Source organism: Oncorhynchus keta, chromosome 1 (assembly GCF_023373465.1).
Source record: "Oncorhynchus keta strain PuntledgeMale-10-30-2019 chromosome 1, Oket_V2, whole genome shotgun sequence".
NCBI classification, from domain to species: domain Eukaryota; kingdom Metazoa; phylum Chordata; class Actinopteri; order Salmoniformes; family Salmonidae; genus Oncorhynchus; species Oncorhynchus keta.
The window spans coordinates 25,218,841-25,246,827 of record NC_068421.1 but is presented as its reverse complement, the minus strand read 5'-3'; the positions used below and the strand labels follow the sequence as shown (position 1 = coordinate 25,246,827).

The following is a 27,987-nucleotide window of genomic DNA, read 5'->3' as shown; positions in this document are numbered from 1 at the left end:
GATCAGGGTTTCCATGGATACACAACAACAGAACATCTCATTTTCAGGGATATGTCAAGCACTTCTTCCATAATTAAGAACGAAAAATAGCTAACTAGGTGCTTCCTAACCTTGGATATTCGTTGTGTTATTATAATGGTGACTTTCCTGTCATTATTTTAGCTGTTATTTATTTTGGTTGATGATAGTGGACTATTTTTGACGATCATCATGGTAAGTAGAATCAGAGACAGGCCCACAATCTTGCTTGACATAAAAATGACATTCATGAAAGTCATAATTATTTGCTGGTCTGTACACACTTTCAATTACTGTATAACTCTACCAGTACCAACACTGTTGACTTTATCGCAGCCGCAGAGTATAGGGTCTTCATCTAGGCTCTCTGGTAGCTCCCATTCACGTCGCTATCGCACCCGTGCACTCACCTCTCATGTGGATGAGAGCCTCTTTGGAACCCCAAAACAGGTGGGCCATATGTCAGCCATTTCTTTGATCTGCATTGGATTAACACTTAGCAATACGATGTGACAACTGAACTGTGCAAGGTCTGTGTATGTATGTATGTATGTATGTATGTATGTATGTATGTATGTATGTATGTATGTATGTATGTATGTATGTATGTATGTGTGTGTGTGTGTGTGTGTGTGTGTGTGTGTGTGTGTGTGCGTGTGTGTGTGCGTGCGTGCGTGCGTGCGTGCGTGCGGCGTGTGTGTGAGATAGAGAATTGGTGTAAATGTATGTTGGATTTTCTTACTCAAGGCTCTGCCAGCCTGCAATGTCAAGGACGCTGAGAGGGGTGGCCGGTTCGGACCCAGGGGCCAGTCCAGGTCTGCTCCAAGTCAGAAAACTCAGAACCTAGAGACAGTTCGCATCATCACAAAGGACCTCATCCGAGACCTGAAGCAAGTATCAGTCAATACCTCAACTTCTCATTCGTTTACTTGATGTGATCATCAAGTCTAATGCTTTGTGAAAATAACAGTACTACACTTGGCAGTGTTTATTACTGTTTACTCATTATAAAAGAGAATGCCATCCAGTTCCATGAACCTACGTTGCACCAATAAACATATCCCACAATCACATTTTACAAGTGGTGGTGAATTACAAAATAAAAACAAATCATGCTGTCATTTTTCCAGGATACCAAGTAAGGATCCGTCTGGGTTGTCTATCATCCTCCGCCCAACTGATATCGAGCGGATCGCAACAGCTTCTCTGGTTTCAACCAAGGAGGAGCGGGAGTTCACGTTGGAATCCCAGAGGAGGGAGAGAGAAGCAGCTATGGTGAGAAGGGACAAATGTACCTGATGAATTTGTAAGCAACCTTTACCACATGAAAGCTGGGTGACTAACTGGCAGTACAGGGTCCCAGCTACAGCATTACACCCAAACTAACCCTTGCACTGTTCAAATGTTGCTGTTTTTCTTGACCAGGATGCTGCTGAGGATAGGAAGGCCCATATCCGCCAGGCTGACCTGTCTCGTCAGAAGAACCAGGGCCTAAGTGAACTGGAGGCCGAGGCCAAGGAAAGAGCTCAGTATCTGCTGGAGAGGGCCAACGCCATGAGGATGGAGCAGGAGGACGAGGTCAAGAAACTCAATGAGGTACAGCAAGAGAATCAACCGTCCACTCTCTCTTCGCTACTCTTTTTATTTGTTTTATCTCAACTTCAGTCCCAACATCACTGCAATATCACACTTTTCTCCAGTTATTATACCCATGCCCTATCCAGACTATTCCATCTTCGTGTCCTTGTGTGTGTCGTGTATGGTACCCTTTTGTTGTGGCCAGTTGATCCTGGGTGCCCGGTGCCACGCGGTGAGGGATACCCAGATCCTAGAGAGGCAGCAGATCCTGGCTGAGCTACAGGAGGAGGAGAGGCGTCTGGATGCCATGATGGAGGTGGACCGCAGGAGAGCCCTGGAGGCCCAGGAGCAGATCGACGAGCTGCGCAAACACCAGAGGATCCAGTGAGGACACACACGCTCACGCACACACACACACACACACACACACACACACACACACACACACACACACACACACACACACACACACACACACACACACACACACACACACAATGGCCCATTTAAAAGCAAATACACTACATCTCTTCCAAACTGTAATGCCTCAGCTGTCTTCCCTGTGTGTGTCTGTAGGGGAAAGCAGCTGATTATAAACCAGATTGAGGAGCGTCTGGAGGACAGGATGCTGCAGAATGAGATGAAGGAGCAGGAGGGCCAGCAGATGCTGGAGAACCTGGAGAAGATGCAGATGGAGGAGCTGGAGGTATTATTAGTTAGAGACAAGTCTTCTTGTGCAGTACAACAGTTTTATCGCCAGGGTAATGTATTACCACTTTGAATTTCAGTTAGAAATTCCTCATGAATTAGCCTGGTCCCAGATCTGTTCGTACTCTTGCAACTAATGAATATCATTAATGAATGAATCGTAATGCAGTTAGGCATAAGGAATAATAAACAACAGAATGGTGTGGTGTGTCTCCCAGGCTCTGGAGAGGAAGAAGGAGGAGCAGCAGCGTCTGCAGCAGGAGATCCTCCGTATCAATGAGGACAGCCTGCTGGCCAAGGAGCGCAACAAAGAGGAGGAGAGACTGGCTGACCTCCGGGCTATGGAGTACACCCACAAGAAAATGGTAAGAGTTACTCCATTATGGACTTTATTATAGGTTTGGCCTTCTTGTTTTGGGTTAGAAAGCAAAAAGGGAAAAAAAGGTGTCTAAGGCTACGTTTACACTGGCAGCCTAAGTGTAATATTTTTCCACAAATTGGTATTTTGAGCAATCAAATCAGTTCTTTTACCAATAATTAGAGAAAAAAATCTGAATTAGAATGCCCGTGTTAACACAGCCAAATATACTTTTGTGTGACCCCTACAGGAGCGGGAGGCTGAGTACGAGGCTGAACAGAGACGCATCAAGAGAGAGAAGGAGAAGGACGTGGCCAGACTGCGAGCCCTACAGGAGAGAGAAAAAGACCACAAGGCAGAGCAGGTGAGTAGCACCAAAGTTCCATTTGTTTTACAGTGGCTCACACTGACCTGTTGTTGTCGTAATTGATCATAAAAGGTATGGAGGAATGGTTACAGTGGTTTTGTGTATGACTGTAAGGATGAGCTTCGAGCCAGGAGGAACCAGGAGGGAGCAGAGAGAGATTGGAGGAGAAAAGAGAAGGAGCAGCTCAAGAAGAAGGTGGATGTTGAGGAGAGGTTGAAGGCAGCTCGCTTGGAGCAGGTCACACATAAGGAGCACCTCCTATCCATCGAGGCTGGGCGAGAGAGGGCTGAGTTTGACAGGGTTTTGAGGTACACCATGACACAATGTAGATGTACCCACTGAGCATACACTGCTCAGTGACGTTGTTTCCACGTCATATCAATGCAATTACGTTGTACCAACGTGGAATAGATGTTGAATTGATCTGTGCCCAGTGGGAAGTTACTACTGTACTAACCCAATAACTGTACTTGTATTATAGGCGGTTTCATAAATCAGAGCATAACACTATGCTATGCCTTGGACAACCGGACTTTAAAATGTTAGTAAAGGTCTCTGAATTAGCAGTTGCGTTTTACAGAGTTTTCTTTCTCTCACCCCAGGGCCCAGCAGGTATCCATCTGTAAGGAGAAGGACAAGGAGGAGAAACACAGGATCAAGGTGTTGCGTCACGCTGACGGGGTGCGCCAGCAGGTGAGGGAGCGGGAGATGCAGGCCATCGCCCTGCGCAGGGAGGTCTACAAAGAGGGTGACCGGCTGGACGAGGAGGCCCGCCATCGCCGCATCCGCCTTGATGAGATCAAGGAGAAGAAGCTCAGGGAGCTCAAGTAAGTACAGGGACTGGGTAGGGACTAACTCTATGTACAGGGACTGGGTGGGGACTAACTATGTACAGGGACTGGGGGGGGGGATTAACTACAGTGCCATGCGAAAGTATTCGGCCCACTTGAACTTTGCGACCTTTTGCCACATTTCAGGCTTCAAACATAAAGATATAAAACTGTATTTTTTTGTGAAGAATCAACAACAAGTGGGACACAATCATGAAGTGGAATGACATTTATTGGATATTTCAAACTTTTTTAAACAAATCAAAAACGGAAAAATTGGGCGTGCAAAATTATTCAGCCCCCTTAAGTTAATACTTTGTAGCGCCACCTTTTGCTGCGATTACAGCTGTAAGTCGCTTGGGGTATGTCTCTATCAGTTTTGCACATCGAGAGACTGAATTTTTTGCCCATTCCTCCTTGCAAAACAGCTCGAGCTCAGTGAGGTTGGATGGAGAGCATTTGTGAACAGCAGTTTTCAGTTCTTTCCACAGATTCTCAATTGGATTCAGGTCTGGATTTTGACTTGGCCATTCTAACACCTACATATGTTTATTTTAGAACCATTTAATTGTAGATTTTGCTTTATGTTTTGGATCATTGTCTTGTTTGAAGACACATCTCCGTCCCAGTATCAGGTCTTCTTCCAGAATGGTCCTGTATTTGGCTCCATCCATCTTCCCATCAATTTTAACCATCTTCCCTGTCCCTGCTGAAGAAAAGCAGGCCCAAACCATGATGCTGCCACCACCATGTTTGACAGTGGGGATGGTGTGTTCAGGGTGATGAGCTGTGTTGCTTTTACGCCAAACATAACGTTTTGCATTGTTGCCAAAATGTTCAATTTTGGTTTCATCTGACCAGAGCACATTCTTCCACATGTTTGGTGTGTCTCCCAGGTGGCTTGTGGCAAACTTTAAACGACAATTTTTATGGATATCTAAGAAATGGCTTTCTTCTTGCCACTCTTCCATAAAGGCCAGATTTGTGCAATATACGACTAATTGTTGTCCTATGGACAGTCTCCCACCTCAGCTGTAGATCTCTGCAGTTCATCCAGAGTGATCATGGGCCTCTTGGCTGCATCTCTGATCAGTCTTCTCCTTGTATGAGCTGAAAGTTTAGAGGGACGGACAGGTCTTGGTAGATTTGCAGTGGTCTGATACTCCTTCCATTTCAATATTATCGCTTGCACAGTGCTCCTTGGGATGTTTAAAGCTTGGGAAATCTTTTTGTATCCAAATCCGGCTTTAAACTTTTTCACAACAGTATCTCGGACCTGCCTGGTGTGTTCCTTGTTCTTCATGATGCTCTCTGCGCTTTTAACGGACCTCTGAGACTATCACAGTGCAGGTGCATTTATACGGAGACTTGATTACACACAGGTGGATTGTATTTATCATCATTAGTCATTTAGGTCAACATTGGATCATTCAGAGATCCTCACTGAACTTCTGGAGAGAGTTTGCTGCACTGAAAGTAAAGGGGCTGAATAATTTTGTACGCCCAATTTTTCCGTTTTTGATTTGTTAAAAAAGTTTGAAATATCCAATAAATGTCGTTCCACTTCATAATTGTGTCCCACTTGTTGATTCTTCACAAAAAAAATAGTTTTATATCTTTATGTTTGAAGCCTGAAATGTGGCAAAAGGTCGCAAAGTTCAAGGGGGCCGAAAATATTCGCAAGGCACTGTATGTACAGGGACTGGGGGGGGGGGACTAACTATGTACAGGGACTGGGTGGGGACTAACTATGTACAGGGACTGGGTGGGGACTAACTATGTACAGGGACTGGGTGGGGACTAACTCTATATACAGGGACTGGGTGGGGACTAACTATGTACATGGACTGGGTGGGGACTAACTATGTACAGGGACTGGGTGGGGACTAACTATGTACAGGGACTGGGTGGGGACTAACTCTATATACAGGGACTGGGTGGGGACTAACTATGTACATGGACTGGGTGGGGACTAACTATGTACAGGGACTGGGTGGGGACTTCCTATGTAAAGGGACAAAGTGGTACGTAGAATTGAGGGGAACAGAGGATATTACGTGAAAGCAACAGCGCTGTGTGTAAACCAAGTGTTTTTGGGGGGATGGTCAGGTTTAGTTTTGTAATTCATGTTTGTTCATTTTACTTGTAGGGCTGCTGGACTTCCAGAGAAGTATTGCAATGAAGTGGAGAGAAGGGTGCATGCTCTCCCTGCTCTGGCTCACTAGCATGACTGACAGACTGCAACACAAACCCTGATCTTTATCAAAGATTTCACAATAGAGATAAATTGGCACTGCCATCACACTTTGACAGGGTAGAAAAAATAATTAGGACAGGGTATAAATCTAGTGCAGCACCTTTGTGTTAGTAATCATTAGATAATTTCTGAATAAAGATGACTATTACAAACTATGAATATTTATAATTGTACTGTAGGCGTGACCTTAAGTAGTGCACATTAACTATTCAAAGCAAAAAGAAACGTTTGTTGTTAATATATTGACTTAAATGTGATTTTAAAATGTCTACTGTTTTTTGTTAGATCAATTAATTGGACTGTGTCTAACAGATTCCAGTCATACAGGACCCAATATTATTTTATCTACAGGATATCATTTTTATTTAGTCTTTTAAATGTCCCTTTCAGCATGGATTTTATGACAATGTTTATTGTTAATATGCATGATAATAGAAAGGTATGTTCAGAGATTAGGATGACACTTTACACACACAGCTCAAAAGCACTTTGGGAATAAATACATCAAGGTAAATACAGGCTTTTATTTCAGACCATTCTCAACAAATCACTATGCTGTAGTACTGAGATCTAATTCTTCATAATAACCATTGAAATACATAACCTACAGGAGGAGTGTTACTGATCTAAACAAGTTGACATTAGGACACCAAAAGGAGCCTGTCCTCCAATTCCTCTATTTGTTCTCAGAGCCAATCGCACTGACCGAACCAAACGGGACAGCGCTGAGGAGGACGACGACGAGTAGGATCGCCACTTTTTTTTTTTTAATGATCCTTCTTATGTACACACAAAAATATGGTGACCTAGAACACCACAACACCTGGCATCCACAGACCTCAGCACAAGGAGGGTGATGAGTAAATACAGTCAGCCGTCGATCGCCCCTGCATATACACAGACACGGGTCTGCAGTCAGCCGTCGATCGCCCCTGCATATACACAGACACGGGTCTGCAGTCAGCCGTCGATCGCCCCTGCATATACACAGACACGGGTCTGCAGTCAGCCGTCGATCGCCCCTGCATATACACAGACACGGGTCTGCAGTCAGCCGTCGATCGCCCCTGCATATACACAGACACGGGTCTGCAGTCAGCCGTCGATCGCCCCTGCATATACACAGACACGGGTCTGCAGTCAGCCGTCGATCGCCCCTGCATATACACAGACACGGGTCTGCAGTCAGCCGTCGATCGCCCCTGCATATACACAGACACGGGTCTGCAGTCAGCCGTCGATCGCCCCTGCATATACACAGACACGGGTCTGCAGTCAGCCGTCGATCGCCCCTGCATATACACAGACACGGGTCTGCAGTCAGCCGTCGATCGCCCCTGCATATACACAGACACGGGTCTGCAGTCAGCCGTCGATCGCCCCTGCATATACACAGACACAAGTCTCACACACAAGCACTGTACACAGCAAAACAGGTCACCTAGATTAAACACACCGAGTCAACAAAGGAGGACTAACATCTACTGGGGTTGACTGTAGAGCCAGTATAGGCCGAGGGGGATTCAAATTCTTATTTAGATCATTAGAACACACACACACACACACTCAGATACATACGTCTATGCATTTAAAACTCCATAAAGCTACACGCCTGTGCAGAATATACTATTGTTACTTAGTGTTGCTAGCTATAGTCATTGAAGTGGCAATATATGTTCAAATATTATGTAACCTTTTTTCAGAATATACAATAATGAAATGCATTATACAGACAATAGACAATGTAAACTGTTCACACGTTCAGTACATCAAAATTAAGGGTTTCTATTAGTTTCTTCTCACGACAGTGCAAATCAGATGTTCCAACTACTTCAAAAAGGCTAACTGCTTCTTTCTAAGGTCCACTTAAATACATAACATATACCTGTTAAAAAAAATAGTGTTCAGTAGTCATAAATATGGAATGTGGAAAACCAAGAAAAAAAAGTTGTCCAATTTCTGTTTAAAAAAAAATAAAAAGTCATTCATTGCAGTTAAGGGAGAACAGAATAAAAATAATTGAATGAGCACAGGTTTGCTTGATGTTTGTCTATTCTGTGAGAAGAAGAGCATGGTAGGCTGGTGAGGAACATAAGGAGAGAAACAGATGACTTAGGGGTTGGGGTGGGCATTCACATGCCGTAGCCAAAGCCAGGCTGGGGAGGCTGGCCGTAACCAGCGGGTGCTGCTGGGTAGCCGTAACCTCCGTAGCCAGGCTGGGGGGGCACAGCCTGACCAGGGCCTGAAGTGAGCATGAGCTGGGGTGTGCCTGCAACACAAACAGAGGACACTAGCATGAGATCATGCCAAAACTGCTAATACAAACTCACTCTAAAGGGTTAACATTGCCTAGTTGCTAAAACTACAAAGCAAAGCATAATAGGCCCCCGTTTAACATATTCAACCAATAGAGGGGCAGGTTTATGTAGGGGCAGGGTTATGTAGAGGTCGTCGTACCATAAACAATGGGCTGGGACTCGGTGTTCTGCTCCTCCTGTTTCCTTAGTGACTCTGAGGCGTCAAGCTTGTCGACCTGAGAGGCAAGCAGAGAAGTGAGCATGTTAACCAGACACAACCAGCATGGGGAGCTCTAATGAGACGCCCTTATAACTGACCTCTGGGTTATTTCACTGGCTAGCCGATGGGACCATTCCTGACAGGCAGAGACGAATAAAGTCAAGATTAAAACAGGCTGCAAGAGGCAGGCCATGCTACGGGTGTGGGAGTTTTTTGTTGTTGTTATCAGGAATTGTCACTAGTGGCTACTGGTGTTACTAGCTACCAATCTTGACAAGCATTAGGGTTGTAAATAAGTCTAACTTCAGATTAGACACACAGCTAGGCCTAAACAAAAACAATGGTCCCACCATCCAGCCACCAGATTAATCTATTTCCATGTGTTTGGACTGTATGTAGAGAACCAAACCCATTTCAACAGCTCTAATATGGTCCAACGTCACAGAAACTGAACTACCAGGGATTACAAGCACTACCACAAATGCTAACAAGAAAACTTTCCCTGCCATTAAGTAGAACAGATCCAACGAATCAACTGGAAACCACAATAAAAAAAAAAGCTCTAAATGGTAAGATTATATTTACATTAAATTGTCGACCAGCAAATATGGCAAATCTTTATCCTGTCGGACCTCTTGATAAGTTGTTAAGCAGCTCAGAGCAGGAATTGTAAGACAAGACTGACAATTCACAAGAAAAAGCGAGCAGCGTCTTGAATGTAAGTGAAACAACCTATTCATCCTGAAAATTCACAATATCACTTCTGGAAAACCATATGGCAACTTGAGACAGTTACTTCTCTCCTGTCAGAGCACAACAAAGGGTTCAGTTCTCTACATACTTGCTATCTGGCAAAACAAAGTCAGTACATCGTTTTAAGATACAGGTGAACAGGCTGTAGGCTCATTGAAGGGGAAAGAGACATGCTGAAGCGGCAGTTAGGTTCATTTGTTTGTTTAGAAGAGTGCATGAGAGGCAGAGAGCCACAGTGGAGGGAGTGAGGATGGAGGGATGGTTTGTACGGCCAGTCAAGGCGTCGCGAAGCAGGCACAGCCAATAACGATGTCTCCTAGCCTGTCCAAAGTGCTGCAAATGCTATGGAGGGTGAAATGCATGCTTGCCCTGAACACACTACAAGTTTGTAACACGCGTTCCACACCCTAAGCACACACAGTACCCCACACTTAAGTTCTGGAATAGCAAAGAAACTACAATGCAACAAATAACAAATCAAAGGAACAAAATTATAATAACATACAAAAAACATCTACATACATGTTCCAATTTTTATTTTATTTAACATTTATTTTACTAGGCAAGTCAGTTAAGAACAATTTATTTACAATGACCCCCGGACGACGCTGGGCCAATTGTGCGCCGCCCCGTTGGGGCTCCCAATCACAGCCGGATGCGATTCAGCCTGGATCCGAACCAGGGACTGTAGTGACGCCTCTTGCACCGAGATGCAGTGCCTTAGACCACTGCGCCACTCAGGAGCAGGATATTTAACTTTTTTTTTTACTTTGCGAGTTAATTCCGTAAACAGTTATATAAGAAGGAACTCTGAAAGAATGGTCACTTCATCAATTTCCATACAGAGTATGTTCTACACTCCCACTTTACAGCAGTCTACAGCTGTGCATAGCCAAATGTGAGGCTACATAACTTCACTATAAGGACAACATTGAACAATTCAAATGTGGTCCCAGGGCTGTTTTAATATACATTTCAGTACAAATCAAACCTACCAAGGTTGATCACTAAATGGCAAGTGGTACAGATTCTCAGACTCAAGCCAACAGCAGCTCAGGGATATTACAGACAGTGGTAGTTTTTCATTAGTATCTACAGGTTTAAGGGAGAGGATTGTCTGACTACAGTAGGTTATCCTTTCCTGTTCCTGGTCAGTTACTGAGTTTGCTGGTTTATGTGGACAGCCTCAAAGGAATGGAACTAAACATCCCTCTGTTTGGGTGTTGCTGGGGTGAATGAGTTCCTGAATCCTGATTGGTCAGTCACTGATTCAACCCTGGAACAAAGAGCAATAGCTAACAGAGCCATTCCAAACCCCAGCATGCCCAGCAGCTCACCAAAGGCAGGGTGGGAGAGCCCCACTCCAGACGACTCTGGGTGGGTTGTCTAGTCAAGGTGTGGAGTCAGAAGCAGCAGTGACATGGGGAGGGGACAGACTCATGCAGTTTCCTCTAGTTTTACTCCTCCAAACTACAGACTAAAGGGGGTCAAAAAGAATGACTGGAAATGGACTGGACTTTCACCTTTTCCTTAATCGCATCAACCTGAAAGGGAATTCAGAGAGGCAACTTAAGGAGAAAAAAAAACACTGAAACTCTCCCACACCAGAGAGAACAAATGTGGAATCATCAGATCAACAAAGAAAACAAGAAAAATCACAGCGAGAGATGGAAATGAGCCACTTTTGATACAAATGCAAGCTCTAGTACAATTGTTGATGTGGTACTTTTAAGTTAGAATTACAATATTTATAATCAGCAGACTTGTTTCTAAAATATAATTATATTAAGCTTAACATTACATGCATAATTTTTTTACAAGAGCCCTCCCAGTAGACTCTACTACCATTTTGTTCCATCACAAGAACGGATAGTTCTGGTATTTCTTGCCATATGACAAATATGTGCCATGGAGAATACTAAGCAGTATGAATCTCCTGAACTTTTGTATGGAAAAGTAGCAGAGATAAAATCAAAATCAAAAAGAAACATGATTACCGGTATCATGATCGAGATAAACAGAACAGGATGAGATCGGCTGAAGTTGTGGTTGTTTAAAATCTCCTAAAAGAAGGTGAACTCAAATTGCATCACCATGTTAACAGTACCTACTTTTCACTGGAGACACTGATAGTCTGGTAAGGGTTTAGGTCATGTATAAAATACCGTATGGGGTGAACTGCCACCCGAGGAGTGGCCAACCTAACCCACCTTGGAGAGGTACTCCCTCATGACCTGGATGAAGTAGGGCATGGAGAAGTCCATGATGTTGTGCCTCCAGGCCGTCTCCAGCACCACGTCAGGCCTCAGCAGGTCGTAGCAGGTGAAGAGGCAGGCAGCAAAGCACTCCTTCTTGTCCTCCTCCAGGAACCAGGCCAACAACTCCTCAGCCAGCTCCACGTCTTTTGACTCAGACGCATACTGCATGGCGTCCTACACACCAAAACACCAGACAGGCACATCAAAACAGGGGAGACAAGGGGAGAGAATTCAGACAGTGACATATCTAAAAGCAATGATATGACCCACACATTTTACAAAAACAACAGCATCATGGGTATCTGTGTGAGCTGATAGTCACTGGTCTGTAGACAAAATATGAGTTAATATAAATTTGGAGAAGCTGGACCTTGTAGAGTTTGTCCTTCTTGCAGAGTTCCACGCTCTGCTTCCAGCGGTTGTTGCCTTTGAAGAGGTAGGCAGCGATCCTCCTGAACTCAATCAGCTCGTGCTTCTCCAGGCCCTGGGCCAGGGTGATGTTGTCAAAATTGTCGTAGGCATCGATGGAGGCACGCAGGGCCTGGACAGGACAGAGTAGTAACAAGAGAAAGTCATTTGCATTTCGCACCAAAGTACGTTCATCTCTAGGAGACAGAACGAGTCTCCTTCTCGAGCGGTATGATGGCTGCGTGGTCCCATGGTGTTTATATTTGCAAACTATTGTTTGTACAGATGAACGTGGTACTTTTAGGCATTTGGAAATTGCTCCCAAGAATGAACCAGACTTGTGGAGGTCTATATTGTTTTTTATGAGGTCTGATTTTCCCATGATGTCAAGCAGAGGCACTGAGTTTGAAGGTAGGCCTTAAAATAAATCCACAGGTACACCTCTAATTGACTCAAATGATGTCAATTAGCTCATCAGAAGCTTCTAAAGCCACGACATTTTCTGGAATTTTCCAAGCTGTTCAAAGGCACAGTCAACTTAAGTGTATGTAAACTTATGAACCATTGGAATTGTGGTAGTGAATTATAAGTTAAATTATCTGTCTGAAAACAATTGTTGGAAAAATGACTTGTGTCATGCACAAAGTAGATGTCCTAACCGACTTGCCAAAACTATAGTTTGTTAATAAGAAATGTGTGGAGTGGTTGAAAAACTAGTTTTAAATGACTCCAACCTAAGTGTGTAAACTTCTAACTTCAACTGTACTTTTTCTTGCCACTGTATGTTCAAAGATCTTAGTACCGCATAGTCTTCCTCTGTGATGAAGAGGTTGTTAAGTGCTTCGTTGACACCCTTGTTGTTGTGGTTCTGCACTGACCGCAGGTATGGCTTGACCAGTGACAGCTGCTTGGTCTGGAGGTGGACAGAGAAAAGTTCAGTCAGTGGACAGTCAAGCAGGTCGTTCTGAATGCCAAATATTGACATACAAGATAGATTGAAAGCTATCAAGTATGGACACAGTAGCGTCCCAGTACCTTCATGAAGAAGTTGACAGCGCGGGTGTGGTCGAGTCGTGGTGATAACACTATGAGCAGATCGTTCAGTAACAATGGTTTGAACTCCAGGTAGAACTGGATAGCCTTGTAGTATAACTCCACATTGGCCACCTGGAATCACAAGCCTCATACATTCAGCTGCAGGATGTGGATTTCAATTCAGAGACAAATACTTGGTCTAATACAATGACCATGGAATACATCTTAACCTTGAGTGACGAACACAAAATGTTTGCAAATCTAAAACATGAGATCCAGTCAATGCTGAGATTGGGTGTTGTTGCAGTCAGTCAGTTACCTTGGTGACGATGTCTTTGAACTGTCCTTCCTTCCAGGCATCGGAGGGGTGGCTCATCATGGTGATGATGGCATTGTCAAACTCCTCATACTTGTCATAGAGGAAGACCAGCTCCGCCCACAGGTGGGCCTGCTCTGCAGCCCTCAGGACCTGCAGACACGCATTAACATTACCTTCACCCACCCCAAAACAGCACACTGAGATAGTCACTGAATCTCTCACACACAAATAACATATGAAACAAATAAAATAGGAAGACTATGCAGATCATTTGAATCCCCTTGCATATAGACATCTATCTGGCAGTGTTCTTCCTCTCCCACCTTTGGAATGTTGACTCTGGACCAGAAGAGCTCCAGGTGCTCCCTCATCTTCTGGGGTTTGAACTTGGAGTAGAGGATGGCCAACTCCGTGAACATGCCCATGTGAGCCCGCTCCAGGCCCAGGGCTGCCTCCAGCATGGTGATCAGCTCCTCAAAGTAAGCACGGTCCTAGAGACAAACACAACCATGGCATCTTCAATCAACACAGGACCATTAAAAACACATTTATCACATGCTGTGGTATGATGGGGTTAAAAGCTCTTGCCTGGATAAGGCAATTGCTATGAGAGTGACTATTGGTAGTAATTGAACCAAATGGTAGTACCTTACCTGGTAGTAATTGATGAGCTCCTCCAGTTCATCAGCATGGACAACGATGTGCAGGCCACACATCTGGGCCAGGCGGAACTCTTTCCCATCCACACAGGCAAAGCACACCTCTTTCCAGGTGCGGGTGCTGTTGGCCTTGCGGGCTCCGTCCACGGCGGCCTGGTACTCTCCCAGGTGGACCAGGGTGGACGCTAGCCGCCCGAAGTTGGACACATTGTTGTAGAGCAGCTTGGCCGCATCATACATCCTCTCATCATAACACCTGTCACCCACCTGGTATAGAGAAAGACAATAAGAAAACGTATGATACTGGTCAGCAGTGACGGAGAGGGATGTGTCAGGTAAACCTGTGTGTGTATATCGTTTTTGGTGAGTACCTGTTGGATGTGGGCGTTGTTGGGTCCATTGATGAACTCCTCCAGTTCAGCCAGGCGGTTGGTCTTGGCCAGGGCGAAGATGAGCTCGGTCTCCACGTAGGACTCACGGGACTTCTTACGGGCCATCTGAAGGAACTTCACTAGGTCCTCCCAGTTACCTGAGGATAGTAGGGGAACACTAATCCATTTTCCCCTTGCCTGGTTGCCATCTCTGTTCAGCTATTACATTCTACTCCTTGTACTCTGTCATTTGCCAGATACTGGTCTTTCTTCAATTCTGAACATTCTATAATTTGAATCATGATTTGATCGTGATTCGATAACCCTCACAGCTATCCTTACGCAAATATTGAAACGAACACCTTTTTTCCTCTCTCAGATTGTGTTGATGTCTGGTTGCTCGGCAACCATTTTGCTTCTCCAGACTAAACCAGTTGGTCAAAAGTTTAGCTCACACCAAAATTCTCAAACTAAAAACATACTGCAATTCCAACCACAAGACCTATTAGCTTTGATTTTATGCCTCAAAATAAAACTTTCCTAGCTAACAGCTAAATGTTTGTTTCGAGGCTCCATATGTTGTCATGGGAAATATGAATGATTTCCTACAACCAATGAGCAACATCGCCAGAAATTCAGCTGCATACTGAACGTTGAGATTGGCATGACACACAAAGAGTGGAACCAGAGACTGATACCCAGACTACGTTACCCCCATTTAGATACAACATGTAAATACCTTCACCTCAAATGGTAAGCCTACATTGAAAAATGTTGTTGCTCGTATGCTGGACATTACGTGGAGCAATGTTGTCTCTTACCGCTCTGGGCTGCAGCTTGGCCCACCTCCATGTAGGCAGAGGGGTCGTCAGCCTTGATGTAGGAGTCGATGGCCTCCTTCACCAGACCCTTCTGGAGCTGAGCCTTGGCCAGCTGGCTCCACACTGGAGGCTCATTGCAGCGCTCAGCAAACTCATAGGCCCGGTCCAGGTTCCCAATGTGCTCAATCAGAACCTAAAAACATAGAGAAAAATTGTCAAGTTCACCTCTTGATCTGTAGAATTCAAGCAGAACAGTAGCATTGTCCACAATGTGAATTGAACCGGCAACTGTTCGGTCAATGGTCCATTTCCCAGAGCAAAAGACTTGACCACTGACCTGCACGGCAGAGGTGTTGACGTCAAACTTCCTGAAGATGGCGAATGCCTCCTCAAAGAGCTCGTTGCTGATGGCGATGTTAGCGATGTCAGGGGCGTCGTAGTTGTCCAGGCGGTTGATGTACTCCATTACACGGGTACGGTCTGCCTTGATGGCTGTTAGAATCAGCAGATTCTGAAGGTTTCTGAATAAAAACACAGATGAATTCTGCTCAGCATTGACAAAGTAAAACAAAATTTTAACATTCCAAAGCTTCCCAGTATTGAAAGAGCAGACACACAATGGACAGCTCAGTCTGCCAGTGAGCACAGATAGTAGAGCTTCAGTAGCCCTAGTACCTGTGTTCACTGAAGACTGAGTTATCCAGAACGATCTTCTCCAGCAGCTCAATGAGTTCGTTGGGGAGGTCTGCAGTCATGAAGGCCTTGACTGTGACTGAAACCTCCTCTGGGTCCTGGGTCTCAGACAGGGCAGTCTGAACAACCTGATAAAAGATAAGAGACATAATCAACATCAATCATTACTCCAGAATGGAGGAAATATAGCCACTTGGAGCCAAAATGGGTCACAAATAACAATTGAACAATCATGAGGAATATGAGGAAAGTGTGGGTGGGGCATCACAGTAGAGGTTGGGACAATGGTTTTTGTGAGGATGATGTTCTCGCCCCAATTTTGTGGTATCCAATTGGAAGCCAGCCACACCAATGTGTAGGAGGAAACACTGTACACCTGGCAACTGTGTCAGCATGCACTGTGCACGGCCTGCCACTGGAGTCGCTAGTGTGCGATGGGACAAGGACATCCCAGCACCATCCCAGGCCAATCCCTCCCCTAACCCGGATGAAGCTGGGCCAAATTGTGCGCCGCCCCATGGATCTCCCAGTCGCAGCCAGCTGAGCCTGGACTCGAACCCAGAATCTCTAGTGGCACTGCGATGCAGTGCCTTAGACCACTGCGCCACTCGGGAGCCCCGATGTTTGCATTTCTAACATGCAGGAACAGGTCCATACCTGGTCGATGAGGGGTCTTCTGAATGGGTTAGTCTCCAGCAGCACACTGGCCCACAGCTCAGGGTCTTTACGGCGAACCAGGTAGCGAGACAGACTCTTGAACAGAGAGTTCTCATTGCACACCTTTTACAGGAAATGTAAGATGATCAGTATGAGGCCAAACATATGCAAACACTGCTAAATTACCATTTCAACGTACTCGTCAAGTTAAAACGTATTTATTATTTCCCCACTCACATTAATGAGCTCCTGGTCACACTGTCCTCTCTCGTAGGCAACGCAGGCCAGGTGGGGGTCCCTCTTCTCACAGTACTTGCCCACCACGCGGCTGTCGTAGAAGGTGTTCTCACGCAGGAAGCGCTCTGGGTTGTTGTTGCTGTCGATGTAGATCTTGGCCAGGGCATTGTGGGTAGCTGGCTCCTCACAGCCATCGTGGATACGGGCTTCCAGCCAGGGTAGGAGCAGCTTCAGTCTGGAGACAACACACAGATACATTTTCAAGTTTCAGGCGCTCATAAACTAGACATATTTCCACTTTTAACTGGGTCAAACAGCACCACTTCATCCTACTTTCTCTTTCAGAAGTAATGTCACAATTAAAATGCACTACAGCTGCAGTTGGTGACAAAAACAAGCCCTCGCAAGACAGGCCCCTTTAATATAAAGCCAGTCTGGGCTGAGACAAATCATGTCCCCATGCTCCTTACCTGTTCCTCTTCTCCACCTCAGCCACCAGTTCATCAGTGGAGAACTGTCCTTTCACCACCAGGATCAGGTTCTTAATCACATCCTCAGCACAGTCCACATCCAGCAGCCCTCCAATCACCACCGGCAGACGGCTGGGGTTCACCTGACATACACAAATATATATTTTAGTTACAGAACATTTATAAATCATACAATGGTAGTGACCCTTTAATTCCGTGTGAATAAAGAAGCTGTAAAGTCCTACACAGGTTAATAGGAGGTTGTATACCTTCTGCACATAGATCTCAATGTATTTCTGCAGGGTGTTGCGGTACAAGTAGAGGACCAGGTCGTGGACAAAGTCGAAGCGGTCACACACGATGATCAGGGGGAGCTGATCAGTCAGCTTAGCTTCCTGTGAAGAGGCAAGATTCATATCAGCTCACAGAATCAAACTAACATCCAGACCTGGCTTTCAGGGTAATTAACCAAATAAAGATCGAAGTATGCAGAGCTGTGATGTCATGTTGCAGTATTTCTCCTTTTTCTCCCTTACCTTGAGGAAGTTCTTGACTCGTTCGGGGTCGTAGCAGTTGCTCTCTCTGCAGATCCTCTCCACCTCTTTGATCTGTCCCGTCTTACAGGCGGCCTGGATGTACTTGAAGTGGACCTCTGGGTCCTGGCTGAAATTAACGATGGAACCCAGGAAGTAGAACAGACCTGGAATGAACAGAGACAGAACTTAGTCCCTATACAGATCGAGCAAAAGGAAGTACAACTGTGGTTGTTGAGACACTCATGACCATGTTCCATGCAGGTGAGGACAAGACTAGGTGGTTTGCATCAGGTGTATGGTCTGCTTACCTTCGAAGCTCTTGAAGGACTCAAAGAGCTCAGTGAGGGAGTTGGTGGAGAGCTGCTCGTGGTACTTAGAGGCCACCTGGACACAGATCTGCAGGTTCTGACGGATGTTGGCCGACAGCATGGCCCGAAGACACTCCAGAGAGTCCTCCACTGACAGGGAGCCAAAAAAGTTCACCAGCCACTGTAGAACAGAGTCAATATATATACACACACAGAGTCAGTGCACAGACAGAAGATGCACACATTAGTCATGGTCACATTTCTTAAGAGCAAAAAACAACAAGCGCACACACACCGCTCTCCAAGACTATGAACATTCTGGTCAAGGACATTCTTTTCCATGCAGTGTGTGATTGTGTGTTAGATAGAGTCCTATACCTCAGGGTTGAGCAGGTGTGTGTGCACCACAGCCCGCTTGATGTCGTACAGGTCGGTGTAATGCTCCAGAGCCCTCTGCAGCAGGCCAGCCTTCTCACACAGCTGGGCAACGTGGGCACGGTCGTAGTGGGTGAACATCTGGTTGCCCAGGATGGCATCAGCCACCTGAAGTGGGGAAAAAAAACAGCATTTATTTAAAATAGTCTACGAGTCAGTGGAACAAAAAACATAAAATTGCTGTGGGTGTGATATGCATGTGTACCTGTGGGGCGTGGACCAGATTCATCTCCAGCAGGCGTGTCTGCAGAGGCCCCTCAGCAGGCCTGTTGTTCTTCAGGGCATCCAGGAGGAAAGAGGTACACTGCTGGATCAGGTTATACTCCATAAACACATCAACGATCTGAACAGGGAGACAGACAATACATCAGCTACCACACATCATTCATGTTACTGTATACAGCCATCATTTTATACAGCCACCTCACAGAAAAGCAATGAAACAGGTTTTTTTCCATTCAGCAAATTTAAATCTAAAAAGAAATAGGACGATAAATGAATTCTTGAGGTGGGGAAGACGTTTGGCCCTTTGCCCTCTGACCTGTGTGATGTCAGCCAGCGGCTCCTCGTCCTGCACCAGCATCTGGGAGAACTGCAGGCCTTGTTCTGGACTGATTCTCATCACGTTCCTCAGCAGGAACATCCAGTCTGGGGTGTAACCCACCTAGAGTGAAAATACGGAAAACATATACGTATAGTTGAACACAATCTAATTTGACCATATTACAGAACTCCATTTTGTGTCAAGTCAAATGTTATTGGACAGGTCTAGTCGATAAAAATAGAAACACCACTAACCTTTTTGGCGTAGAGGACAATTTTCTGGAACTGTCCGGTCTCAGCGAAGCACTGGATGACCTTGTTGGGCACGTTGGCCCTGAGGTAGACGCTGAGGGCCAGAGTGGGGTCCACTGACTTCACCAGGTCCCCCAGCTCCTCTGAACACTCCAGCTGTAGAAGAATACATGATATGTTCATTCATTGAGACAACTCACAACAAGCTGTGAATTCCTAACCAACACTGTTTCTAACCGAGTCCTAGCCAGCCCAATAGTTACAGGCATATTTGAACAGACCAGTGCTAAATGTTGAGCAACACATAATTGGAACATAAAACTGTAAAGCTCAATGTTGAACATCCGCACTTAACAGTGAACAAAGCTATAGTATCAGTTTATTATGATAACTATGGTTTCCTTGCCTTGTCCTCTTTCAGCCATTTCTCCAGCAGCTGCTTGCGTCCCTGCTGTAAGACGGGCCTGCACAGTTCCAGGGACTCAAACTTGTTGAGCTGGCCCTGGTCCAGCAGGATGCCAAAGTACTGCAGCAGGGGAGAGGTCTGGCCCGGCTGGGCTGGCACACTCTGGAATTTACGGATGGTGTCTGGGGTACGCAGGATACCCTGGGGAGGAGGAAAGGTGCGAAAAATGCAAGATGACCTTTTAAAAAGTATGATAACTATAAAAGACAGAATGAGTAGAGAAAAGAAAACATCCACAAGACAGAAATGTGTTTTGCAGACAAAATATCATCCCACAGATAGCGATTATGTCATTGTTCGGGTGTTTTGGTGCATTGGCAGTACCTTGGGAGCATTGGCGGCCACCTTGGCAGCCTCAGAATAGTTCCCTGCAGCGAACAGGGTGTTGAACTTGCGGGCGAACAGCTCCTCGGCCCCGGCCAGGTTGTTGCGCACAGCCATACGCAGGGCAAGGTCTGGGTTCTGGAGCACATTGGTGATGTAGGGGATGATGTTCTCCTCCTCCACACACACGGACAACACCTGGACAAACGCATTAACACACAGACAGGGTTAGAGTCCACTCCTATACAGACATGAAGATATGTGTACTATTACATTAGTTTATAAGTGGAGACAATTGTAACAAAATTGGTATATCATTCCTTTGTTAAACTCATATTTATTCCAAATTGAACTGACTGTGTAAAAAAATTGCTGCTGGAATAGAGAATGGTATTTGTGAATTAGGCTTGGTAGATTCATTAAGTACACAGATGGCCATCCCCATGGAGCAGTGTGTGTGTGTGTGTGTGTGTGTGTGTATGTATGTATGTGTTTGATACATAAAGATGTAAAGGAGCAGCAGACTTGGAGGGTTAGCGAGCCAGGAGCTTTAAGGAGATTAGGACACCTGAGGGGACTTCCAACTGTGTTTCACATGGTGCTCACTGCTGAGGCTTCCCTCAGCCAAGGTCACCTAGTCACACACATCAATCATACTCTTAAGAGACAAAAGCACACTGCCACACAATTTCTAACACACACTGTTTAATAAATGGGACTCTCAAGCCATCACACAGGTATAGTATTTGTGATTTCTGAGGAGAGCTGGAGCAGTGGGCTCTACAGACATGGATCAGCTTTCCATCCTCCTGAATATTTAATGGTTGTGTGTGGAAAGGAAACTCATTGATCAGCTCACTGGTATATGGTTACTCCCGATAAAAGGACTAACACACTCCCCTTCACTCCTGGCTACCCAGTGGAGAATTACCTGTCCTTTCCTGTTGACTCCAATGATGCCAGCGGTTGGTTCATGTGGGGCTGTAACAAAGATGGTCTCCCCGCTGATCCTGTTCATGTAAATACAGGTGCCAGTCTCCAGGTCATACAGGTGGATGTAGCCATATTTGGTGATGAGAAAGACAACATCCTGCTTAGAGCTGATCTAGAGGACAGAGAGCAGGGACACACGGCTTCAGTAGATGTATCACAGCGGGTATTAATGCTGAGGCCCTGCATGTCTGTATGGAATAGGTATGAGTGCTTGTCAGTCTACCGTGAAGTGGTTCCAGTACCTGCATAGCTACAGGGAAGTCATTCTGGGCCTCAGGAGGGAAGAACACGTCCACTGCCTTCTTTGGAAACGGCTGATTGCCTGTTGGTGGGGTCCCCACTTCAATTATGTGTAACTAGAAAAGCAAAAACATATTCAGAAGAAAAACAACATCTTCCCCCCCCCCAATTAAATTACAGCACTTGCTGACTACTCCATGTCCATGCTGAGAGTCCTACCTTTCCTCCAGCTTGCCCTCGGACAGCGAAGCAGAACAGTGTGGATTCCTCTGTGTTGCCCTCCATTTTGAACTGGGCAAAGCCTGCGGCGTGGCCCTCAATGGGCTGGGACACCTTCCTGTCCACAGAGTACAGCTGCATGGCTCCCACCACACGGTTTTGCTAAAATCAGGGAAAACACAGACTGTATAAGAGCTTGTCTTACAGCAGTCTTTTCCAGTGGTAATTAAGCCTTCAGGGCAGAACATTTCATGAAGACGTTCAAGCTTCAATACAGTTAAAAACCAAGAGATTAGCCTCTATCAGGTCAGTGTATTTCTGTACAGAAGAGTGGACACTCACAAGGATTAACTGATTAATAAAAAAAAAAATGCAAGTCACTTTACAGTAGATTACAGCTAGTGTCAACCAGAAATACAATATAATTCCTTCTATTTCAGTACCTGTGCTGAAATCCCAATGAGAAGCAGCCATTTCTGTTTGGCATCGGTGCGGTAGTTGATGATTTGACAGCCTGCAAGGCTGGAGTGTCGGTCAAAGACTTTGGCTGGCTGGGAGTCTCCCTCCATGCTCCAATGGTAGACGGCGTTGTCTGTGACAAGTGCTACAGTGTTGAGGGAGATCCACTTCCAGAAAGTGACATCATCAGTCATGGTGTGAGCCTTCATCTTGCTCTTCATCTCAATGTTGAAAATCTGGAGGGTTTTTGCAGCTGAAAATTCATACAGAAAAAGGTATGATGATATAGCACTTGCCTAGTTAAATAAAGGTTCAATAAAATAAATAAACACCATCACCACTAACTAATGTCAACTACTAATCCCCACACACAAACATTATACTATAGGGAAAATTAAAATACTGTAATAGCAAATTCGGCTCGATTTAGAAATATTGGTAGTCATGGTTCGGTGCGAGCACCACTAAATGACCATACAAAAACAGCACTTGCAATGTAGAAAGCAAGACCACAGCAGACAACCAATAACATGGTCAGATCTGCATTCAGTTATGAAAACACTCAATACAAAAGGCAGAAGACACTGACCAATCCAGATGAGGCTAATAAGCAACAACCTCTTGGGACTGGGTGAATTGACAACTTACAAACAAGTGCCTTCAGACAGTTCATACCCCATGACTTATTCCAACATTTTGTTGTGATACAACCTGAATAATTCAAAATGGGTTGAATAGATTTATCAACCATCTACGCACAACACCACATAATAACGAAGTGAAAACATGGGTTATTGAAATGTTGCAAATTTACTGAAAATGAAATACAGAAATGTCTCTTTTACATAAGCATTCACACTCCTGAGTCAATACTTTGTAGAAGTGCCTTTGGCAGCAATTACAGCTTTGAGTAGTTTTGGGTATGTCTATCAGCTTTGGACATCTGGATTTGGGGATTTTCTCCCATTCTTCCTTGCAGATTTTCTCAATCTGTTAAATTAGATGGGGATCAGCAGTGAAGTCAAGTCTTTCCACAGAGTTTCAATGGGATTCAAGTCTGGGCATTGGCTGGGCCACTCAAGACCGTTTACATTCGTGTTCTGAAGCCATTCCAGCATTGCTTTGGTTGTATGCTTGGGGTTGTATGCATTGTCCTGTTGGAACAGAAATCCTGTCACAAGTCTAAAGTCATTTGTACTCTGAAGCAGGTTCTCATCAATTTTGCTTCATTCATTGTTCCCCCTTTACCAGTCTCCCAGTCCGCTGAAAAGCATCCCCATAGCATGATGCTGCCACCACCATGCTTCAGGTAGGGATGGGGTTAGACAGGTGATGAACTGTGCCTGGTTTTCTCCAGACATGGCGCTCTGCATTCAGGCCAGAGTATCTCATTAAACCACATAATATTTTGCCTTATGCTCTGTCTTTCACGTGCCTTTTTGCAAACTCAAGGCGTGAGGTCATGTGCGTTTCTCTCAGGAGTGGCTTCTGTCCGGCCACACTCCCTTAAAGCCTAGATTGGTGAAGTGCTGTAGACTTGTCCTTCTGGCAGCTTCTCCCATCTCAGCCAAGGAACTATGTAGTTCTGTCAGTGGTCATTGGGTTCTTAGTCATCTCCCTGACCAAGGTCCTTCTTTCCCGGTTGCTCAGACGGCCAGCTCTAGGCAGTGTGGGTAGTTCCATATTTTTTTCTATTTCCCAATGATGGAGACCACTGTGCTCTCGGAAACTTTAAACATTCTAGAAATTGTTTTATACCTTTCCCCAGATATATTCCTCATCACAATTCTCTCAGACTTCATGATATAGTTTCTGCTCTGACATGCACCTACAACTGTGGGACCTTACATACACAGGTGTGTTTCTTTCTAAATCATGCCAAAACAATTGAATTTGCCAAAAGTGGACTTCAATCAAGTTGTAGTGACATCAAAGATGATCAAAATAAGTTGGATGCACCCGAGCTCAATTTGGAGTGTTACAGCAAAGGGGTGTGAATACTTATGTAAATTAGATTTCACTATTTTATTTTCAATCCATTTGTAAGCATTTCTAAAAACGTGTTTTCACTTTGTAGTTATGGGGTATCAACACATTTTTTAAAATCAATTTTGAATTCAGGCTTTAACAACAAAAGCCAGAGGCTGTATAAGGCCCTTCTACTCAAGTTCTAACGTATCTGCTTAGTCATAAGTCATCTTCAGGGGTGCAAATCTGAAGTTCAAGCAGCTCTACAGGATTCCTAACCCACTATTAATCCTGAGATGAATGAAGGAGTTTGGGTTGGGTCTGAATGCAGATTAACACAAGACCACAAAGCACAAACAGATGTGATGAGGTACGAGAAGTGTCTTGGGATGCACCGACTGACACCAATTTAATTCCAGGCTTATTATTGGAGCAATGAAAGAGTTTCCTAGTCATTCATTTCTTGTGGCTGTAGCCTATGATGAACCTGCTATAGTTCTCACATGTTACCATCGAAAATATATAAAAACAACAGGTTAGCCCATCTAATGCAGAGATATGACACATTTGATCACTTATCTTGCCTGACAAGTAAACAATTAAAATATAATACATTATAGGCTACATAAAGACCAATATACAGGGATGGGGTGTCAAATGAACATTAATCAATCAACACAAAAATACAAATGGATTTGGCTACCATAGTCGAGCATTGAAATAAATATTGCATTGCATATCTGATTTTCCTGTAGTCTAATAATATGCAGGATCTGCAATACATTTAGTCTCTGAATGCAAGTCTCTCTCTTACACTGCAGTCAAGGACGCACTGACAAAATCATGCAAACCATGACTACTTCGGCCTATAGGCCAAGACCAGCTCTCAAACTGGATATAGTTATAATAGGTGCATGAATAACAAATTATCAAAAGTTATCCCAAGGATCTTGCTTCAGAGGAATATTTCACCATCTCAGCCTGTGCAAGCCTTGATCTCTAGGCCATTGAGACAGTAGTGTGCAATGTGCCATAATGGGGACTTGTCGATATAAAAAGGTGCACATGGCATACTCAGACGTTTTACATCAGGGATTTGTTTCCTCTACCCTAGAGGTCTTGATGAACTTCCTTGTATTTCCATATTCTGTTTGTCATTTATCCTATATTCTCCCGCTCTTTAAATCATCCCCCTTGTGCTTCCATTCTACTTTCTAACACTCCTTCCTATGTAAACAGTACATACACAGTACTGGACAGACATTCCAACATAGTGCAAACATGATTACAAACATGATTACAACTTCCACAACTCATGATATATAAAATCCAACTCACCGTCTGCAAACATATAAGAAAGCATTAAGAAACGAAAAGAGCAAAAACAAGCAAAAATAGACAAGCATTCATGATTGTATGACAATTTTATCAGTGTACAATAGAGTTACTATTTCAAATTGGACTATAAATTGCAAATTACAAGCAGTTTTACTACAGGCCTGTATATGGTCATTAACACGCAAAGCAGAATGTGACAGGTCTAGATCAATAACTTGCTGACAAACATTAAGACAGCAACACACAGGGAAATGATGGTCAACAGCAATCAAAGTTGTAGTTAACCACTTAGTTTGGGTGAATTCAATTGTTAAACACAGCCTCTGTACATATTAGTTGAGTCAAAGGAAACTGTTCAGGGGGTGGGGTAAGTGGAAGTACTTACCTTTGAGGGCAATGACTTTGCTAGCAGGGTTCATGATGGCGCTATCTGCAGAGATGGGTCTACGGATGGGAGTGTTGGGGTCGGCCATATCAATGATGACCACCTGTGCCTGCTCGCCCACCTTCTCTCTTATACAGATGAACTTATCAGACTCCATAGTCAGGGTGCTGAATCCAATGTTAGCTGGGTTGATCCCCAGGTTCTGGAGCTAAAGGAAATATAATTACATTTTTTTGAATTGTTTATTGAAAAAACAATTGCTAGCGTGACTGTGTTGCAGAGGTGGCTCTGTGAACAATGCTTGCATGATGAGTGAGTAATCTTGTCTGAGACCTGAACGTGTTGGCTCCTGTCCTGGAACTAATGCCGTAGCTTTAGTTCAGTGGGTTAACTGGCCTCAAGGCCCATGCACAGGTTCATTGATTAAGATGTTATGTTGATGATTCGTGATGTAGTTAGCCATTTATAAAGACTCAAACACATGACCCTTTTATCATCCTATAGCCATATAACTAGTTACATCCAAATGAATAATACTAGTATTAACTAGCTAGCTGTGCCGTTTTGACCAGCATAGAACTAATGTCTGTTGATTAAGCCAATTTAACTCAACACCTGCCTTACCCGAATGAAGGTCCAAGGTAATCTAAGATCAGTGTCAGACTAGCAGACATAGATAAATACATCTAGCGGTTATTGAATGGACTGTCACGCAGAAACATCGTTCTAGTTAAGTAGCTAGCCATTAAATATGTTGGAGTTAACAGGCCAATACAAATAGTAGCGGTCATACGAAAGCAGTTTGTTAACGTTACGTTTGATGGCAACCCTAAAGTTAACTAGCTAGCTGACACACTGTGGTAGTCTTTTCGCTAGCAGGTTAACATTGCATGGCAACGGTGGAAGAGAGGTCATTCATTTCGCTGCAGGTGTTGGACAGCTAGCTACAGTTCGCTAGCTTGTTAGCGAAAATCATCAAGCAGTCGAGAAAAATCTGGAGGTGTGTAGCGCGATAGCTACGCTACCTGGTCACGAATAGTATTTAACTATATTGTTTTCATACCTGCAGGTGCTCCTGGAAGCGGATAGGTAGTATTTGTGCCATTGCGGGTTTTCTTTGCTTTTACGGTGTCCTGAAATTCTAGCGAAGCAGCTACGATAGCTGGCTAGGTTAGCACTGTGCTAGCTACGACCTCCTCACTCACTGATTCTTAAATCGTAGTCAGACAGTGAATCTTTACGTCCAATCAATGTGTTATTTTGTATATTTTCTTAGTCGTGATTCCAAAATCGTATGTCAAGTGTAGCCGCCGGATGTTTGTGCGTTCTCCACTGCCTGAATGGATGGCAGTGGCTTTAGCACTGATCTCAGTCCAAACCTGCAATGGCGGCGGAAACGACTCAGAATCAGAGATGGAAGAGGAAGCGAGATATCCCACTCCAAGTGTTTTGTTTATACGGTCAATGAACTAAACCGACAAGACTAGGCTGCTGTCGCATTGAGAACCACCCCTTAAGTAAACCGGAATTGTGAAACATTTTCAGAGTTAAACGGTCTGAGTAAACCATCTTCATTTGCCACCAGCTTTGTCAGAATGTTCTCAATCCGGAAGCAGCTGGGGATATTTTGGGAAGGACATCCCAACATGATCGTTCCATCTGTGATTTCATCTTTGCTTGGCCATACACTTATTGACTCTTATTTTACAATGAGTTCCAATTTGTCACGTCATTCGCTCTTTTACATCAATTCCGGATTAATCACGCTTCAGACAGGCAGCTGTTTCAATAACGTGTCTGTCACAGGGTCTCAGCTCTAGAATGAGTGATTTGTCATTAAATAAATTCGAAACATAGAACAGCTACTGTCCATAATGTCCTGTAGTACTGTCCCATGCAGATCCTTTCTGAATTATTGTATAATTTTGTGGATAGCCTACCATTTGGTCCCAGTAAATGCAAAGTGGGATCCTACCCATAGATCTAACCCTGACCCAACGTTTTAGTTGGGTTGTCCCAAGCATCCCACTTTAATAGCAAAACCAGTTTGATCCAGCACTCTAGAATGAACATCAACCAGAAAAACGTTCTTAAACCCCCAAGCCCTATCCTGTTGAGTCATATTGAAATACAGTTTCAAAATGAATACATTCTTAATTATTCAAAATGTTCACAAATGCATTTGAGCAATTTTTTGACTTGATTTT

The 27,987-nt window shown here is 44.4% G+C and overlaps 2 protein-coding genes across 3 annotated transcripts; one reads left to right on the top strand and one right to left on the bottom strand.

Moving 5' to 3' along the window:
- Window positions 1–5: 5 nt before the first annotated feature.
- Window positions 6–6,634, top strand: cfap45 (cilia and flagella associated protein 45). The gene is made up of 12 exons (XM_035794368.2): window positions 6–213; window positions 355–468; window positions 766–908; window positions 1,149–1,293; window positions 1,444–1,614; window positions 1,802–1,980; window positions 2,173–2,302; window positions 2,523–2,669; window positions 2,913–3,026; window positions 3,144–3,337; window positions 3,632–3,856; window positions 6,009–6,634. Exons 1-12 carry the CDS (start codon window positions 211–213, stop codon window positions 6,082–6,084), a joined length of 1,641 nt encoding a protein of 546 aa, XP_035650261.1. The 5' UTR covers window positions 6–210; the 3' UTR covers window positions 6,085–6,634.
- LOC118398526 (clathrin heavy chain 1-like) lies at window positions 6,621–27,432 on the bottom strand. Of its 2 annotated transcripts, XM_035794085.2 has the most exons (32): window positions 26,844–27,432; window positions 25,781–25,988; window positions 22,074–22,342; window positions 21,631–21,792; window positions 21,414–21,527; window positions 21,110–21,283; window positions 20,179–20,376; window positions 19,795–19,995; window positions 19,392–19,544; window positions 19,135–19,257; window positions 18,799–18,936; window positions 18,537–18,701; window positions 18,159–18,339; window positions 17,851–18,014; window positions 17,584–17,709; window positions 17,315–17,457; window positions 16,845–17,079; window positions 16,608–16,730; window positions 15,933–16,078; window positions 15,595–15,778; window positions 15,258–15,450; window positions 14,437–14,594; window positions 14,060–14,332; window positions 13,730–13,897; window positions 13,407–13,556; window positions 13,088–13,219; window positions 12,855–12,965; window positions 12,015–12,185; window positions 11,597–11,818; window positions 10,910–10,930; window positions 8,574–8,649; window positions 6,621–8,385 (listed from the first exon to the last, which is right to left on the bottom strand). In XM_035794085.2, exons 1-32 carry the CDS (start codon window positions 26,883–26,885, stop codon window positions 8,249–8,251), a joined length of 5,061 nt encoding a protein of 1,686 aa, XP_035649978.1. In that variant the 5' UTR covers window positions 26,886–27,432; the 3' UTR covers window positions 6,621–8,248. The 2 variants fall into 2 exon arrangements, with proteins under 2 accessions (XP_035649978.1, XP_035650135.1); XM_035794242.2 differs by lacking the exon at window positions 10,910–10,930 and having other exon boundaries at window positions 26,844–27,431.
- Window positions 27,433–27,987: the final 555 nt, after the last annotated feature.

Coding starts and splice junctions, on each gene's coding strand:
- LOC118398526 (XM_035794085.2), bottom strand. CDS start 26,885: ATGGCACAAATACTACCTATCCGCTTCCAGGAGCACCTGCAG. Junction 18,340..18,536: donor CACACCTGCTCAACCCTGAG/GTATAGGACTCT, acceptor TCTGTTCTACAG/TGGCTGGTGAACTTTTTTGG. Junction 14,333..14,436: donor ACAACGCCCACATCCAACAG/GTACTCACCAAA, acceptor TCTCTATACCAG/GTGGGTGACAGGTGTTATGA.
- cfap45 (XM_035794368.2), top strand. Junction 909..1,148: donor GACCTCATCCGAGACCTGAA/GCAAGTATCAGT, acceptor TCATTTTTCCAG/GATACCAAGTAAGGATCCGT. Junction 3,857..6,008: donor AAGAAGCTCAGGGAGCTCAA/GTAAGTACAGGG, acceptor TTTTACTTGTAG/GGCTGCTGGACTTCCAGAGA.